Raw genomic sequence first — 17597 nt, forward strand, 5'->3', positions numbered from 1 at the left:
ATTCCAGCCCAGGTGCAATTTAGATGTTGGCCACACTGGCAGCAGTGTATGTGCAACGTTTTAGACTGATCCAATGAACCATTGTATTTCTGTTCCAAATGTTGTATCAAGACTGCCCAAATGTGCCTAATTTGTTTATGAATAACTTTTCATGTTCAAAATTGTGCACTCTCCTCAAACAATAGCATGGTATTCTTTCACTGTAAATTGAACAGTGCAGTTAGATTAACAAGAGTTTAAGCTTTCTGCCAATATCAGATATGTCTATGTCTTGGGATATGTTCTTGTTACTTACAACCTCATGCTAATCGCATTAGCCTACGTTAGCGCAACCGTCCCCAAATAGGTTTTTAACAAAGGGGTGGAATACTTGTCTCAAGACATTTCACCTTTTCATTAATTTTTAAAAACATAATTCCACTTCGACATTATGGGTTATTGTGTGTGACACAATCTCAATTTAATCCATTTTAAATTCAGGCTGTAACACAACAAAATGTGGAAAAAGTCAAGGGGTGTGAATACTTTCTGAGGGCCATGCATGTCAGACTGTATAATTTGGAAATAGTCTTGTCATTTTAGGGTTTTATATATTAGCCAGTATAATAAAAAATGTGTATTGCCATTTTGTGTAAAACAAAAAATGTTGCTTACCTTAGTGATGTGCTAACATTAGCTAGATATGTATAACTAATCCAAGACACATCCTGTCATTTCCAACGGTAGCAAATGAACCATAGTGGGAAGAACAAGCAAGGAGGTGGGGAGAGCAAAGCAAGATTATATTGGCGCGTTCTAGAATGTATTTGGATATTTCCATAATGGAACTTCTACTCTGTTAAATGCCCTCGTGCAATAACTTAATTCGCCTTTACACTCCTAAACAACAACGCCATTTTTTAAAAAACTTTAGCAAAGGGTAAAGTCTACAAAACTTAGTTTTCGTAACAGATTATAGTTTATGGGAAGAGTACTGTTTTGAGATAAAATGTTTCGTAGGCCAAAATCCACCGCGCTCCATCTTGTCCCACTGCCGGCCTCTGGGCTTCTTCTCATCACCATATTTGGTAGTGAGAGGAAAATGCCAAACGGATGCTTCAGATTTATACGTCCGGTGAAACATCTGACTCGTTGTTCTGTGTCACTACTGTGGGAATTAGTTATTCTTCCGCAAGTGCACGTTTGCTATTTGATTGTCTGATGAGGAAGAATGAACGGAGTTCCTTAAACAGGCATTAGCTCCTCCTAGGCAACCTACAAGTCACAATGGGGTCTTTTTTGAACAATTTTGCTTAACCATACCTGTATGAAATATAGTTATAGTAGTCCCCAAAATGTCTTCAAATGTTCATAGTTATGTATACTGAACAAAAATATAAACGCAAAAATTTCAACGATTTTGGTCATTTTGTCAACAAGGCAGCAGGCGACTGTTGCCTGGAGCCGGACCTGCTGCCTTGTTGACAAAATGACCAAGAGGCACAGATTACTTTGTGAAGGGGCACTCCTGCTCCTCCCTCCCCGCTTTCGCCCGAAGACGTAACGGGCCTTTGCCCGGGGCCTCGTCACTCAGCATAATCGAATTCACCCAATACTCCAACCCGGAAGTGAATTTACCTTGGTCCTCGGAAGAAGACATTTGAGTGAGAAATAAGTAAATAAGTAACGTAGAAACGTGATGGTTTGAAGCCGAAGGGCGTCTATAATTTGTAGTATTATTCATTGTGTTTTTATCAAAATGTCCAAACTACAGCTGTTGAATGTGTTTATCACCGAGCGTTTAACAACAGCAGCAGTGGAGATATTTGGTTCAGCAGAAAAGACATTAGCAGAGTACCAGGAGCGACTGACAACAGCGGCGGTGGAGATATTTGTTGTGGTGGAAAAGACGATCGCAGAGGTTCAGGGAGAAAACGACCGTCTACGAGGGCTTCTTCTGGGGCATTTAGGAGCAGGTTTGTTACTGATTTAACATTTGTTTTCTGAATCACACTAGTTAGTGGCCAGCCCAATCTGTACCACTGCCATCATGTGCCCACTAGGGTCGCGTATGACCTAACGTTTTGGAACAAACATGCCTCTGTGAGATAAAGAATAAGATAACTTTCTGCAAATGAACGAGGCCCAGGTATTAAGTATCCGAATGTGGGATATTTAGCCAATATTTATCGTTACATGTCGATAATGATAAAGAGCCGATGATGATAATGTAAGATTTCACCCAAATAAGTTACATCGCGCTTTAATTGCCGTACAGAACCGTGTACGTCAGTGGTCACCAACCTTTTCTGGAAGAAAAAAAACGTAAACCCGTGCAACATTAACCAATTAAAAACTGTTCTGTAACAATGAGGTTTGTGCAGTAGGTTATAGGTCCAAAATATTATCACTGCATATTGGCTATAATTGAATTTCCCTGCCAATGTTGTTAATCTCAGACCATTTTGAAATTATATATTTTTTTAAATAAAAAAAAAAGCTAATGGATCATTTGTTTTATAACTTGTGATGCACAGCTAAATGAGCATAATCATTAGCTTTTTTTTTTTTTACTGGTCTGATGGTCTACATCTGATCAGTCTGGGGGAGGGTCAGAAAAGGGGGCACAGTCTTTCAGCTGATGAAGTCGTTCTGCCTACACACCAATTACTGTTGTTACTCCTATGACCAGAGAAAGTAAAAATGATTCCTTGATATTAATAAAAGACGTGCCGCTAATAATAACAATGCAAGTTTATGGGAACACTTTGCTACTCATTCATTACCTTTATTTAACTAGGCAAGTCAGTTAAGAACAAATTCTATATTTTCAATGACGGCCTGGGAACAGTGGGTTAACTGCCTGTTCAGGGGCAGAACGACAGATTTGTACCTTGTCAGCTCAGGGGTTTGAACTTGCAACCTTCCGGTTACTAGTCCCTACGTGTCAATTGAACAGAACCATTGGACGTGTCTCAATCCACTGAATCTGCAGTTGATATGGGTTGCACTAGAGTTGTGTTTGTGAGACAAGGATGGATTATTTGCGCAGTGGCTACCAAGCTTTTTATAGTCCCATACCCCTTAAAACATTCAACCTCCAGCTGCGTTCCCCCTCTAGCACCAGGGTCAGAGTGCTCTCAAATGTTGTTTTTTGCCTTCATTATAAGCCTGCCACAGACATACTATACGATACATTTATGAAACATAAGAATGAGTGTGAGTTTTTGTTACAACCCGGCTCGTGGAAAGTAACAAAGAGCTCTTATAGGACCAGGGCACAAATAATAATATAATAATAATAATCATCAATATTTCTGCTCTTTATTTAGCCGTCTTACATATAAAACCTTATTTGTTCATCAAAAATTGTGAATAACTCAATCACTGTTTGAAAGGATGCACATAACTCTGCAATGTTGGGTTGTGTTGTAGAGAGTCTCTGTATTAAATAATATTCCACACAGTCTGTGCCTGTATTTAGTTTTCATGCTAGTGAGGGCTGAGAATCCACTCTCAAATAGGTACATGGTTGCAAAGGGCATCAGTGTCTTAACAGCGCAATTTGCCAAGGCAGGATACTCTGAGCGCAGCCTGATCCAGAAATCTGGCAGTAGCTTCTGATTAAATTCTATTTTCACAGAGCTGCTTGTTGCAATTTCGATGAGGCTCTCTTGTTCAGATATCAGTAAGTGGACTGGAGGCAGGGCATGAAAGGGATAACGAATCCAGTTGTTAGTTAAGAAGTTGTCTGTTTTGGGAAAGTTCCTGCGTAATTGCGCACCCAGCTCACTCAGATGCTTCGCTTTATCACATTTGACATTGTCCGTAAGCTTGTTCATTTGCTCACAAAAAAAATCATACAATGATGGAAAGACCTGTGTGTTGTCCTTGTTAATGCAGACAGATATGAGCTCCAACTTGTTAGTCATAGCCTCAAGCCTGGATTCAGATCATTCAGGTGAGAGAAAACATCACCCAGACAGGCCAGTCGTGTGTGAAACTCGTCATTGAGCAAGCGATCAGACAAGTGAAAAATTATGGTCAGTAAAGAACTTTAAACTCATCTCTCAATTTAAAAAAAAAAAAAACGTGTCAATACTTTACCCCTTGTATGTTGTAAAGACATTACATGGTCGCTTCCCATATCATTACATAATGCAGAAAATACACGAGAGTTCAGGGACCTTGCTTTAACAAAGTTCACCATTTTCACTGTAGTGTCCAAAATGTATTTCAGGCTGTCAGACATTCCCTTGGCAGCAAGAGTTTACCCAAGTGGTGTCGGTTGCTTGTACGCACGTTACCCCTCCACTATGTCTCCCTGTCATGGCTTTTGCACCATCAGTACAGATACCAACACATCTTGACCACCTAAGTCCATTTGATGTCACAAAGATGTCCAGTACTTTAAACATATCCTCTCCTGTTGTCCTGGTTTCCAGTGGTTAACAGAAGACGATGTCTTCCTTAATTGACCCCCCATAAACGTAACGGACATATACCAGGAGCTGTGCCAGGCCCGCCACACCTGTTGACTCATCCAGCTGTAACAGACATATACCAGGAGCTGTGCCAGGCCTGCCACACCTGTTGACTCATCCAGCTGTAACAGACATATACCAGGAGCTGTGCCAGGCCTGCCACACCTGTTGACTCATCCAGCTGTAACAGACATATACCAGGAGCTGTGCCAGGCCTGCCACACCTGTTGACTCATCCAGCTGTAACAGACATATACCAGGAGCTTTGCCAGGCCCGCCATGTCTGTTGACTCATCCAGCTGTAAATCATATAATTCACTGGTTTGTATGTGAAGCAGTAATTGTTTCAAAACATCTCCTGCCATGTCACTGATGCATCGTGAAACAGTGTTGTTTGATGAAGACATTGTCTGTATAGTTTTTTTTGTCCTTTTCCCCCAGCATTGTCCCAGTCATATCCACTGAAGCAGGAATAATTAAATCCTCCACAATAGTATGGGGCCTGTTCTAGCTACTCGGTACCTCACCATATAAGACGCGTCTAGCCCCGTTTTATTAATGGTATCTGTTGCTTTTAATTCTCACTCAAAAAACTCCCGTGGCTTATTTTTCAAATTGGCATGTTTTGTTTCTAAATGTCTGCTTCAAGAGTGAAGGTTTCATCGAGTTGTGAGAAAGTACTTTTGCACATATAACACACTGTGACTGAGGAAAGGCACTCCTCCCAATATAAGTGAACCCCCAAATCAATGTAGTTCTAATCATATTTGCGGCTCTTCGATGGTCCAACGTCCCTGTCTGTTGTTCTGTGCTTTTCTGGGTAAGGGGGCAGTAGCTTGGTGCTTTCCAGGGTAAGGGAGCAGTAGCTCTACGGCTGCATCAGATTCACAACTGTCAGTGTCCATGCTAGCCGGGCTAACAACAAATGTAGAATTACTGATGCTAGCATTGGATGTGCTCGTGGAAGCAGAACAACTTGTGTCATGACAGGTGCAGGTGTAGTACTGTTGGTAGTAGCAGTAGTACCAGTAGAGCTGGTATGTGTCTTTTTTTTAACCAGTTATCCATTTCCGAGCAAACAGAATGAGCAGCAGCTACATTAGTGGAATTCCCGTGAGAGAGTAAGGTGATTGGATGTTAATTATTTGACTAGGCTACCTGTATTTGACATTGTATTGTTATTTCGCTGAACACTAGATGGTTACATTTTTGGCAGTGAAACAAGGCTACTCAGGTGAGGGGTAAAAAACTCACCCAAATGTATTGCCCCGTTGGAAAATATAAATGGACTGTTTGAAAATGTGAATATAAAAATAAATAAAAACATTTGATTAAAAAAAAAAAAAGTCACATTTTTATTTGGTGTACCCCTGACAGCGTTGCGCGTACCCCTTGGGAATACCAATTTGAGATGTGGTTCTGCATATGACCACTAGGGGGCAATGCAGTTCAATATACCGCAGTCCTGGTTAACTACCACTAGTTACCACAAACACAAAGTCATAAAGCCTCCCTATTTCTAAAATGTATCTTCTTAAAATGTGATTTTAAACCTAATCATACTGATAACATTATGCCTAAATTAAGTTCAAAAATATCATTTTTGTTTTTATGAAATAGCAATTTTGACTGTGGCAGTGGTAACTAGTGGAAACCCTATCAGATGGCTCCCACCCACTCAGCAACGATGGTATTAATGCTGTTTTAGGTTCTCTGTTATGTTCTTCTGCTCCATGTTCTCAGTTGTCAGTACATACTTCATGTCCCACTTCTTATCAATGCGATGGCTCGTTGCAGTGATGTGTGACAGAATGTTCATAGACATCCAACAAACTGTTGTTAACGCCACGTTATGGTGTTTGAGAGCTCGCGCTTTGTACCTGCACTTGCAGAGGAATCATTTTCTCCATCAGGGCTGTCTTGGTTTTTCGACATGGCATCTTGTAGTCTGGTTCTAGATATATCATTAGGGTATTGAAGCCTTCATCCTCTACCATCCTTCATCCTCTACCATCCTTCATCCTCTACCATCCTTCATCCTCTACCATCCATCTTTCATCCTCTACCATCCATCCTTCATCCTCTACCATCCTTCCTCCATCCTCTACCATCCTTCATCCTCTACCATCCTTCATCCTCTACCATCCATCCTTCATCCTCTACCATCCATCCTTCATCCTCTACCATCCATCCTTCATCCTCTACCATCCTTCCTTCATCCTTTACCATCCTTCCTTCATCCTTTACCATCCATCCTTCATCCTCTACCATCCATCCTTCATCCTCTACCATCCATCCTTCATCCTCTACCATACATCCTTCATCCTCTACCATACATCCTTCATTCTCTACCATCCATCCTTCATCCTCTACCATCCGTCATCCTTTACCATCCATCCTCCATCCTCTACCATCCATCCTTCATCCTTTACCATCCTTCATCCTCTACCATCCATCCTTCATCCTCTACCATCCTTCATCCTCTACCATCCTTCCTTCATCCTCTACCATCCTTCATCCTCTACCATCCTTCCTTCATCCTCTACCATCCTTCATCCTCTGCCATCCTTCATCCTCTACCATCCTTCATCCTCTACCATCCATCTTTCATCCTCTACCATCCAGCTTTCATCCTCTACCATTCATTCTTCATCCTCTACCATTCATTCTTCATCCTCTACCATTCATCCTTCATCCTCTACCATCCTTCATCCTCTACCATCCATCTTTCATCCTCTACCATCCATCTTTCATCCTCTACCATCCATCTTTCATCCTCTACCATCCATCCTTTATCCTCTACCATTCATTCTTCATCCTCTACCATTCATCCTTCATCCTCTACCATCCTTCATCCTCTACCATCCATCCTTCATCCTCTACCATCCTTCATCCTCTACCATCCTTCAGACAAGCCTGCATCACAACTGTTCATTTGCACAATTTCTCTCATTCAGTGTTGCTTGTAAATGTCCAAACTCACTGAAAATGCCATTCAGTAGCTACTAGCTATGCTTGTATAACTTTGAGCCTTATTTGCCTGTCTTTGCAATTAGTTTATATTCGTTTTCGCATGTTAACATTCTGCTAACAGCATCTGTGATTTCGCTATTAGTTTGTGCTAATTTTGTTAGCATTCTGGTAATAGATGCCAAATGTTCTTTTTTAATTTCATTTACTTTTAAAACTCGGACAATTTTTCATTTAATTTTTCTTTTTCAATGTCAATTTTCATATTGTTAAGTTAGTGTAACCAGCTATCTAAACTTGTAGTAATCATGGTAGAATTATCGACAGGGGGGGAGGCACCATTGATTTTTGTTGGTCTCTCTCACTCGGATATCATATTAAAAACTGCAAAGAATTGCAGGAAATTAGCTGTAAAACTTCAACATAAATATGTGCCACGTGGTAAAATGTTTAGAATTGCAGGAAATGAATTCTGATACACCTTTTCAAACCAACACATTTTCCCCCCCACTAACTGCAGCATCCTGATACGTTTTTGCTGACTTTTCTTGATATATGAAAGGTGTTGCCGGCAACAAGCCCTCCACTTTTATTTTCGCCAACTCTTAATAATTTCATTTTTTTTTCTTCTTATATTTGCCGTCATCTGAGGTGTTTGTCATCGGTTGAGACACAGCATACTCTTGAATACACCGTGTCATTTCAATCATAGAAACGGAATTCATAGAATGGACCTATCGCTTCAGACCTCTGCAATTTAGCATGCTACGCCATTACCATTTTAACCTCCAAATTACTATCAGTAAGATGGCTGATCCAACCACTGTCGAATGTCAACTTGAATGGGGAATGTCTGTTCTATTATCTATATTTCTATGGTTTCAATAGGTTTCCTATAGAAAGATTGACAGTTTCATTTGTAACAAATGGATATTCCTACTCAAGTCAACATTCTTTGATGTGTGGACCATCTATCCATCTCTGTGGTACCATTTTTGAAAGTTGAGATGTCAGCCATGAAGTCTCATGCTAGGCTGGGTTATGCAAAATGGGTGAACTTTTAAAGTAGTCTGACCCACCAAGTGACTCTGTCAAGATGTCTGCTTTCACAGCGCCTCAGAATGGGACTTGACTGAGTTTCTAAAATAAATGATACCCTATAATATCATCAATCAATCAAATGTATTTATAAAGCCCTTTTTTACATGTCACAAAGTGCTGTACAGAAACCCAGCCTAAAACCCCAAACAGCAAGCAATGCAGATGTAGAAGCATGGTGGCTAAGGAAAAACTCCCTAGAAAGGCCAAAACCTAGGAAGAAACCTAGAGAGGAACCAGGCTATGTGGGGTGGCCAGTCCTCTTCTGTCTGTGCCAGGTGGAGATTATAACAGAACATGGCCAAGATGTTCAAACGTTCATAGATGACCAGCAGGGTCAAATAATAATAATCACAGTGGTTGTAGAGGGTGCAACAGGTCAGCACCTAAGGAGTAAATGTCAGTTGGCTTTTCATAGCCGATCATTAAGAGTTGGAGACAGCAGGTGCGGTGAGCGTACTTAAATTCACACAGTTCACCAGATATAACAGACTGACACAAACTATTGCAGCATAAATACTGGAGGCTGAGACAGGAGGGGTCGGGAGACACTGGCCCCATCCGACGATACCCCCGGACAGGGTCAAGCAGGCAGGGTGTAGCCCCACCCACTTTGCCAAAGCACAGCCCCCACACCACTAGATGGATATCTTCAACCACCAACCTACTACCCTGAGACAAGGCAGAGTATAGCCCACGAAGATCTCCCCCACGGCACGAACCCAAACCCGGACAGGAAGATCACGTCAGTGACTCAACCCACTCAAGTGACGCACCCCTTCTAGGGATGGCATGAAAGAGCCCTAGTAAGCCAGTGACTCAGCCCCTGTAATAGGGTTAAAGGCAGAGAATCCCAGTGGAGAGAGGGGAACCGGCCAGGCAGAGACAGCAAGGGCGGTTCGTCGCTCCAATCATAGGACCTACTGAAGAGATGAGACTTAAAGGTTGAGACCGAGTTTGCGTCTCTCACATGGGTAGGCAGACCATTCCATAAAATTGTAGCTCTATAGGAGAAAGCCCTGCCTCCAGCTGTTTGCTTAGAAATTCTAGGGACAGTAAGGAGGCCTGCGTCTTGTGACCGTAGCGTACGTGTAGGTATGTACGGCAGGACCAAATCAGAGAGATACGTAGGAGCAAGCCCATGTAATGCTTTGTAGGTTAGCAGTAAAACCTTGAAATCAGCCCTTGCTTTGACAGGAAGCCAGTGTAGAGAGGCTAGCACTGGAGTAATATGATCAAATTTTTTGGTTCTAGTCAGGATTCTAGCAGCCGTATTTAGCACTAATTGATGTTTATTTAGTGCTTTATCCAGGTAGCCGGAAAGTAGAGCATTGCAGTCGTCTAATCTAGAAGTGACAAAAGCATGGACACATTTTTCTCCATTTTTGGACAGAAATTTTCTGATTTTTGTAGTGTTACGAAGATTGGGGGAAAAAAGCTGTCCTTGAAATATTCTTGATATGTTCGACAAAAAAGAGGTCAGGGTCCAGAGTAACGCCGAGGTCCTTCAGTTTTATTTGAGACGACTGAACAACCAAAGATTAATTGTCAGATCCGACAGAAGATCTCTTTGTTTCATGGGACCTAGAACTAGCATCACTGTTTTGTCCGAGTTTAAAAGTAAAACAATTGCCGCCATCCACTTCCTTATGTCTGAAACACAGGCTTCCAGGGAGGGCAATTTTGGGGCTTCACCATGTTTCAATGAAATGTACAGTTGTGTGTCGTCCGCATAGCAGTGATTGTTAACATTATGTTTCCGAATGACATCACCAATAGGTAAAATATATAGTGAAAACAATAGTGGTCCTAAAATAGAACCTTGAGGAACACCGAAATTTACCGTTGATTTGTCAGAAGACAAACCATCCACAGAGACAAACTGATATCTTTCCCGTGGATAAGATCTAAAACAGGCCAGAATTTGTCTGTGTAGACAAAAGAATGTGGTGATCGATGGTATCAAAAGCAGCACTAAGGTATAGGACCACGAGGACCGATGCAGAGCCTTGGTCTGACACCCTTAAAAGGTCATTTACCACCTTAACGAGTGCAGTCTCAGTGCTATGATGGGGTCTAAAACCAGACTGAAGTGTTTTGTATACATTGTTTGTCTTCAGGAAGGCAGTGAGTTGCTGTGCAACAGCTTTTTCTAAACATTTATAGCCAGGGGTAGGGCATTTTGTCTTATGCAGAATTATGGGATATTAGAATCCTCTAGACCTGAATGCAGGTGGTTAAGAACTTCCTCTTATGTAATATTGTAAATATGAAGTAGCAAAATGGGGCTAGTAAATCACCTGCTGCAGTTATGTTGCATTAGTTCAGAGAATTCTGAATAGACTTCAATGTGAATATTTGTAATTGTTTCTTGAGTGCTAGCTACTTATTTCCTTTCCTCTCTCTCCAGATCCCCAGCAGCTAAATCTCCCCGAAGAGGAGGTTTCCCCTAAGCAGCAGCATTGTGAGCAGGAGTGGAGCCCTAGTCCGGGGCAGGAGGACCCAGAGCCCACACAGATTACAGAGGAACAGAAGGAACTCAGGACCAGTCAGGAGGAAGAGCAGCTTCAAAGACTTAGGTCTGCTACCACAGAGGTTGTACAATTGATATTTATTCCTCCCTGTGTGGAAAGTGACTGTGACCAGGACAGCAAGACGGACTCTCTACCCTCCAACACAACTGAACAGACCCAATCAGCATTGGATGACGAGGACTACAGAGCATCACAACTATCCAGTCACTTTCATCCCCTCTCTACAGTAAATCCACGCTGTTCTGCAGCTCTGAGTGAAATCATTGTAAGTATTGATGAAGACGAGAGTGAAGAACTACCGTCAAGGTCAAAGAGAACACGGGAAAAGAAAAAACAAATCTCTCAAGTCTGCACTGAGGCCAAGACAACCAGTGAGCTGAAAGCACCTTTAAAGTCTCACACAAACAGGAGACCATGCAGGTGTCGTGTGTGCAGTAAATGCTTTAAGACACCGGGCCCTTTAAAAGTACATTGGAGAATTCACACAGGGGAGAAATCACACCGCTGTCCTTTTTGTTTTCGAAGATTTAAGTCATTAAACGTTCTACAACTACACCAGAAAGTTCACACTGGGGAGAAAGATAGACCACACCAATGTCCTGTGTGCTGTAAATCCTTTCATAGCACAGCTTCTTTAAAATATCATCAGACAATTCACACAGGGGAGAAATCATTTAAGTGCCAAAAAGGTGGCAGATCAGTCAGATGCAAGTGCTACGTCAACAAGCATATGAGGACTACTCACCCAGGTGCAAAAACATACAGCTGTCCTGTGTGCAGTAAAAGCAGTCTAAAGGAACACCAGATGCTTCATAGTGAGAAACTCAATCAGTCTTCTGTGTGCAGTACAGACTTTATTAAATCCTTACCCAATTACAAAGTACATCAGAGCACTCACACAGGAGAGAAATCATTTAAGTGTCCCGTGTGCATTAAAAGCTTCGCAAGTGCAAGTCTTTTAAAAATACACCAGATATATCACACATCGGAGAAATCGCACAAGTGCAAAGAATGCGACAAATGCTTCTACCGCAAGGGGCATCTGGTCAGGCATATGATGACTCACACAGGGGAGAAACTTTATAAGTGCTCTGAATGTGAAAAACGCTTTGTATCATCGTCTGCTCTAAAAAAACACTGTGAAATCGAAGAGGACCCTGGTCGTCATGAAGTTTGTGACAAAAGCGTCATGTGGAAGGGAAGCTTGACGGAACACTTGAATACGCACACAGGGAAGAAATCATCTAAGCACCTTGTATATGAAAAAGGCCTCGCATCATCATCAAGTGTTCTAAAACGCGACCAACTGGATCACTGCGGAGGGAAACCAGAAGAGAATCAATCCGAGAGGGAGTCGTATCTCTGCAGCGACTGTGGCAAAAGCTTCCGAACCGTCAGTTGCCTGAGAGTGCATATGAAAACGCACAGAGAGAGAGAGCTGCATAAATGTCCTGTATGTGGAAAGTGCTTCACGTCATCGGCTTATTTCAAACTCCACCAGCGACTCCACGCCGGAGAGAAACAGCATCAGTGCAACGTTTGCAGCAAAAGCTTCTCTCTGAGTGGACACCTGACGGAACACATGAGGACTCACACAGGGGAGAAATCAGTTAAGTGTCCGGTATGTGGGAAAAGTTTCTCATCTTCAAGTGTTCTAAAACGTCACCAGCAGAATCACTGTGGAAAAACTGCAAAAGAAAAGCAATCTGAGGAAACGTCGTATCTCTGCAGCGACTGTGGCAAAAGTTTCAGAACAATGAGTTACCTGAGGGTGCATATGAAGACTCACAGAGAGAGAGAGGTGCATAAATGTCCTGTATGTGGAAAAGGCTTCAGGTGGGCCTCTTCGCTAAAAATCCATCAGAGAATTCACACAGGAGAGAAACCTTTTCTGTGCACGGTTTGTAGCAAATGCTTCACTTGGAAGGGAACCCTAATAGAACACATGAAGAATCACACAGGGGAGAAATCGCATCAGTGCCACGTCTGCAGCAAAATGTTTGTTTATAGCAGAAGCCTGTCTCGTCATATGATGTCTCACACAGGGGAGAAACCTTTTAAGTGTCCCGTATGTGGAATATGCTGTACAACATTAAGTCTTCTGAAATGCCACCAGCGAATTCACACCGGTGTGAAACCTTATCTATGTAACGTTTGTAGCAAACAATTCACTTGGAAGGGAGGTCTGACACAACATATGAAAAGTCACACAGGTGAGAGACCATATAAGTGCCCTGTGTGTGAAAAGGGCTTTGTAACGTCGGGCGATCTGACACGCCACACGCGTGTTCACACCGGAGAGAAACCATTTCGCTGCAATGATTGTAACAAATGCTTTAGTCAGATCAGTTCCCTTAAATCACACATGAAGAATATTCACTAGAGAGAGAGAGAGAGAACACATAACAGTATAAAATGTGTCAGTCCCGAGGATGAAAGGTCCATTCTAATAGATACCGGTAAGGGCACAATATATCATGGTTGAAAGGAATGACTGAACTTAGAGAACATTGTCTATAGCCTACACTGAGTGTACAAAACATTAAGAACACCTTCCTCATTGAGTTGCACCCCCCCCCCCCCCCCCCCCCTCAGAACGAGCCTCAATTCGTCAGTGCATGGACTCTACAAGGTGTCGAAATCGTCCCACAGGGATGCTTGCCCATGTTGACTTCAATGCTTCCCACAGTTGTCAAGATGTCCTTTTGGGTGGTGGACCATTCTTGATACACATGGGAAACTGTTGAGTGTGAACCCAGCAGCGTTGCAGTTCTTGAGACAAACCTACTACCATACCCCTGTTCAAAGGCACTTAAATATTTTTACACCGGAGACTTACTCCACAGTGTCACCAGTGGCTCTAGTGTTATTTTGTTTTCATCAAGGAGTGTGATGCTAAAGTCTCGTGGCGAATCAGAATCAACAAACCCCTGTGTCATCAAGTTGCTTTGTGACAAGGCGTTATTATGTAGGTCTACGGTCTGTACAGGTCCAGGAGTGAGTAGTAGGTCTGTACAGGTCCATGAGTGAGTAGTAGGTCTGTACAGGTCCAGGAGTGAGTACTCGTAACACAAAGGGAGTTATTATGTAGGTCTACAGTCTGTACAGGTCCATGAGTGAGTACTCGTAACACAAAGGGAGTTATTATGTAGGTCTACAGTCTGTACAGGTCCATGAGTGAGTACTCGTAACACAAAGGGAGTTATTATGTAGGTCTACAGTCTGTACAGGTCCATGAGTGAGTACTCGTAACACAAAGGGAGTTATTATGTAGGTCTACAGTCTGTACAGGTCCAGTAGTGAGTTATTATGTAGGTCTATGGTTTCTCCACCTTTGTTGGCGTAGATAAAGTCTATAAAAGGTAGAGATGTACGGTCTCCCCCGAACCCATTCTTTCTCTCTTTTGCTTTTAAAAAAAAATAGGATTAACGGAACTGTCTACAGCTCACATTCATGGAGGTACACGCCGGTAACTACTCTTAACATGTATTCTAGCAGCTGAATTAGCTAATGTGTTTTATTTTTTATTCTTTTTTAAGTGTCCCACTAGGGCATTTCAGACCACCTTTTTTAACTGAAGAATGTCTTCTTTTTTTTTACGATTGTGTTTTGCTTTTCATTTATTGTTGTGTTTAATGTTTAGTTTAATGTGTATATTGTATTTTGATGTGCATTGACTCACTGTCAAAATAAAGGTGAAATAAAAATTATTTGGAGGTCTTTGGGGATTGCAGCCAGAATAGGGTGACGTGGGAGAGATTAAAAAAAAATTGTTGTGATGCATTTTAATGACCATGTTTGATCACAACAAGGAAGTACGCAGCGAGTCCGATTGCGAGTGACGATGTTGATTTTATTCACCGCTTTAGCCTTACGGCTGCTTTCGTCATGCCACATTCACACGCAGAATTATGAAACTAACATTCTGGACTTGCTAACTGGTTGGAACGCGGCATGTGTAGAACTACCACCAGTCAACAGGTAGGACATTTCCAGAGACCGACTAACCACGTGAACATTGCATTAGTTTTAGCAGAAGCACCTCTGGGAATAGTGTTTCGGCTTGAATTTCAAATGGGTCACCAACGAGGGGGGTTCGATTCATTTCAATGGGTCACCAACGAGGGGGGTTCGATTCATTTCAATGGGTCACCAACGAGGGGGGTTCGATTCATTTCAATGGGTCACCAACGAGGGGGGTTCGATTCATTTCAATGGGTCACTAACGAGGGGGGTTCGATTCATTTCAATGGGTCACCAACGAGGGGGGTTCGATTCATTTCAATGGGTCACCAACGAGGGGGGTTCGATTCATTTCAATGGGTCACTAACGAGGGGGGTTCGATTCATTTCAATGGGTCACCAACGAGGGGGGTTCGATTCATTTCAATGGGTCACTAACGAGGGGGGTTCGATTCATTTCAATGGGTCACCAACGAGGGGGGTTCGATTCATTTCAATGGGTCACTAACGAGGGGGGTTCGATTCATTTCAATGGGTCACCAACGAGGGGGGTTCGATTCATTTCAATGGGTCACTAACGAGGGGGGTTCGATTCATTTCAATGGGTCACCAATGAGGGGGGTTCGATTCATTTCAATGGGTCACCAACGAGGGGGGTTCGATTCATTTCAATGGGTCACTAACGAGGGGGGTTCGATTCATTTCAATGGGTCACCAATGAGGGGGGTTCGATTCATTTCAATGGGTCACTAACGAGGGGGGTTCGATTCATTTCAATGGGTCACCAATGAGGGGGGTTCGATTCATTTCAATGGGTCACCAACGAGGGGGGTTCGATTCATTTCAATGGGTCACTAACGAGGGGGGTTCGATTCATTTCAATGGGTCACCAATGAGGGGGGTTCGATTCATTTCAATGGGTCACCAACGAGGGGGGTTCGATTCATTTCAATGGGTCACCAACGAGGGGGGTTCGATTCATTTCAATGGGTCACCAACGAGGGGGGTTCGATTCATTTCAATGGGTCACCAACGAGGGGGGTTCGATTCATTTCAATGGGTCACCAACGAGGGGGGTTCGATTCATTTCAATGGGTCACCAACGAGGGGGGTTCGATTCATTTCAATGGGTCACCAACGAGGGGGGTTCGATTCATTTCAATGGGTCACCAACGAGGGGGGTTCGATTCATTTCAATGGGTCACCAACGAGGGGGGTTCGATTCATTTCAATGGGTCACCAACGAGGGGGGTTCGATTCATTTCAATGGGTCACCAACGAGGGGGGTTCGATTCATTTCAATGGGTCACCAACGAGGGGGGTTCGATTCATTTCAATGGGTCACCAACGAGGGGGGTTCGATTCATTTCAATGGGTCACCAACGAGGGGGGTTCGATTCATTTCAATGGGTCACCAACGAGGGGGGTTCGATTCATTTCAATGGGTCACCAACGAGGGGGGTTCGATTCATTTCAATGGGTCACCAACGAGGGGGGTTCGATTCATTTCAATGGGTCACCAACGAGGGGGGTTCGATTCATTTCAATGGGTCACCAACGAGGGGGGTTCGATTCATTTCAATGGGTCACTAACGAGGGGGGTTCAATTCATTTCAATGGGTCACCAACGAGGGGGGTTCAATTCATTTCAATGGGTCACCAACGAGGGGGGTTCAATTCATTTCAATGGGTCACCAACGAGGGGGGTTCAATTCATTTCAATGGGTCACCAATGAGGGGGGTTCGATTCATTTCAATGGGTCACCAACGAGGGGGGTTCGATTCATTTCAACCGGGCGCCCGTGTATGTGTGTTTTGCACTTGCTGAAAGTTGATTGCATTCCATTTGGATACGGTGTGGCAATACCAATGGTTTGTTTACATGGCAGGTTAGGTGAATTAGAATGAGGATAGGAAAAGGATTAAGGTTCAAGCCAAATGAATGTACCTCTTAAATGTTGTGTCAATGCGGAGCCCTCCGCATTGTTATGATTGGTTGACGGTATGTGAGGGGCGGGAGTTCCTGAAGCCCAATAAGCTAAAACGCTAGGCATTCACTTTGGATGTGTAACGTCAGCTAAGTCATTCTTTGAGAGCCTAGTTCACTGAACTACCTCTGTTACATACACACCTCCACTGGGTAACTGGCTGGATCCACCAACCTGATGAAATTACTGTTGTGGTTAAATACTTATTTTCCACCATAATTTGCAAATAAATTCATTAAAAATCCTATAATGTGATTTTCTGGATTTTTTTTCTAATTTTGTCTGTCATATTTGAAGTGTACCTATGTTGAAAATTACAGGCCTCTCTCATCTTTTTAAGTGGGAGAACTTGCACAATTGGTGGCTAACTAAATACTTTTTTGCCCCACTGTATATATAATATGAAGTATTTTAATATATATGTATATATATTTACACATATTTATATACATATATTACTCATATACACTGCTCAAAAAAATTAAGGGAACACTTAAACAACACAATGTAACTCCAAGTCAATCACACTTCTGTGAAATCAAACTGTCCACTTAGGAAGCAACACTGATTGACAATAAAT

At 42.6% G+C, this 17597-nt stretch overlaps 2 protein-coding genes across 5 annotated transcripts; both read left to right on the forward strand.

Moving 5' to 3' along the window:
- The first annotated feature begins 1574 nt into the window (after positions 1–1574).
- LOC110491263 (zinc finger protein 271) lies at positions 1575–13674 on the forward strand. Its single transcript, XM_021564605.2, has 2 exons — positions 1575–1955; positions 10942–13674. The coding sequence occupies exons 1-2, from the start codon at positions 1739–1741 to the stop codon at positions 13446–13448; spliced, it is 2724 nt and encodes a 907-aa protein (XP_021420280.2). The 5' UTR covers positions 1575–1738; the 3' UTR covers positions 13449–13674.
- Positions 13675–13762: 88 nt separating this feature from the next.
- Positions 13763–16882, forward strand: LOC118966687. Of its 4 annotated transcripts, none has more exons than XM_036989501.1 (2): positions 13763–14295; positions 14357–16882. In XM_036989501.1, the coding sequence occupies exon 2, from the start codon at positions 15817–15819 to the stop codon at positions 16855–16857; it is 1041 nt and encodes a 346-aa protein (XP_036845396.1). In that variant the 5' UTR covers positions 13763–14295; positions 14357–15816; the 3' UTR covers positions 16858–16882. The 4 variants fall into 4 exon arrangements, with proteins under 4 accessions (XP_036845396.1, XP_036845395.1, XP_036845394.1 ...); XM_036989500.1 differs by having other exon boundaries at positions 13763–14234; XM_036989499.1 differs by having other exon boundaries at positions 13763–14083; positions 14174–16882.
- Positions 16883–17597: the final 715 nt, after the last annotated feature.

Source organism: Oncorhynchus mykiss, chromosome 10 (assembly GCF_013265735.2).
Source record: "Oncorhynchus mykiss isolate Arlee chromosome 10, USDA_OmykA_1.1, whole genome shotgun sequence".
NCBI classification, from domain to species: Eukaryota; Metazoa; Chordata; class Actinopteri; order Salmoniformes; family Salmonidae; genus Oncorhynchus; species Oncorhynchus mykiss.

Excerpts from the sequence above, each read along its gene's own strand:
- LOC118966687 (XM_036989501.1), top strand. The coding sequence starts at position 15,817 with ATGAGGGGGGTTCGATTCATTTCAATGGGTCACCAACGAGGGGGGTTC.
- LOC110491263 (XM_021564605.2), top strand. The coding sequence starts at position 1,739 with ATGTCCAAACTACAGCTGTTGAATGTGTTTATCACCGAGCGTTTAACA. Across the intron at positions 1,956-10,941 it reads TCTGGGGCATTTAGGAGCAG|ATCCCCAGCAGCTAAATCTC; the intron begins GTTTGTTACTGA and ends CTCTCTCTCCAG.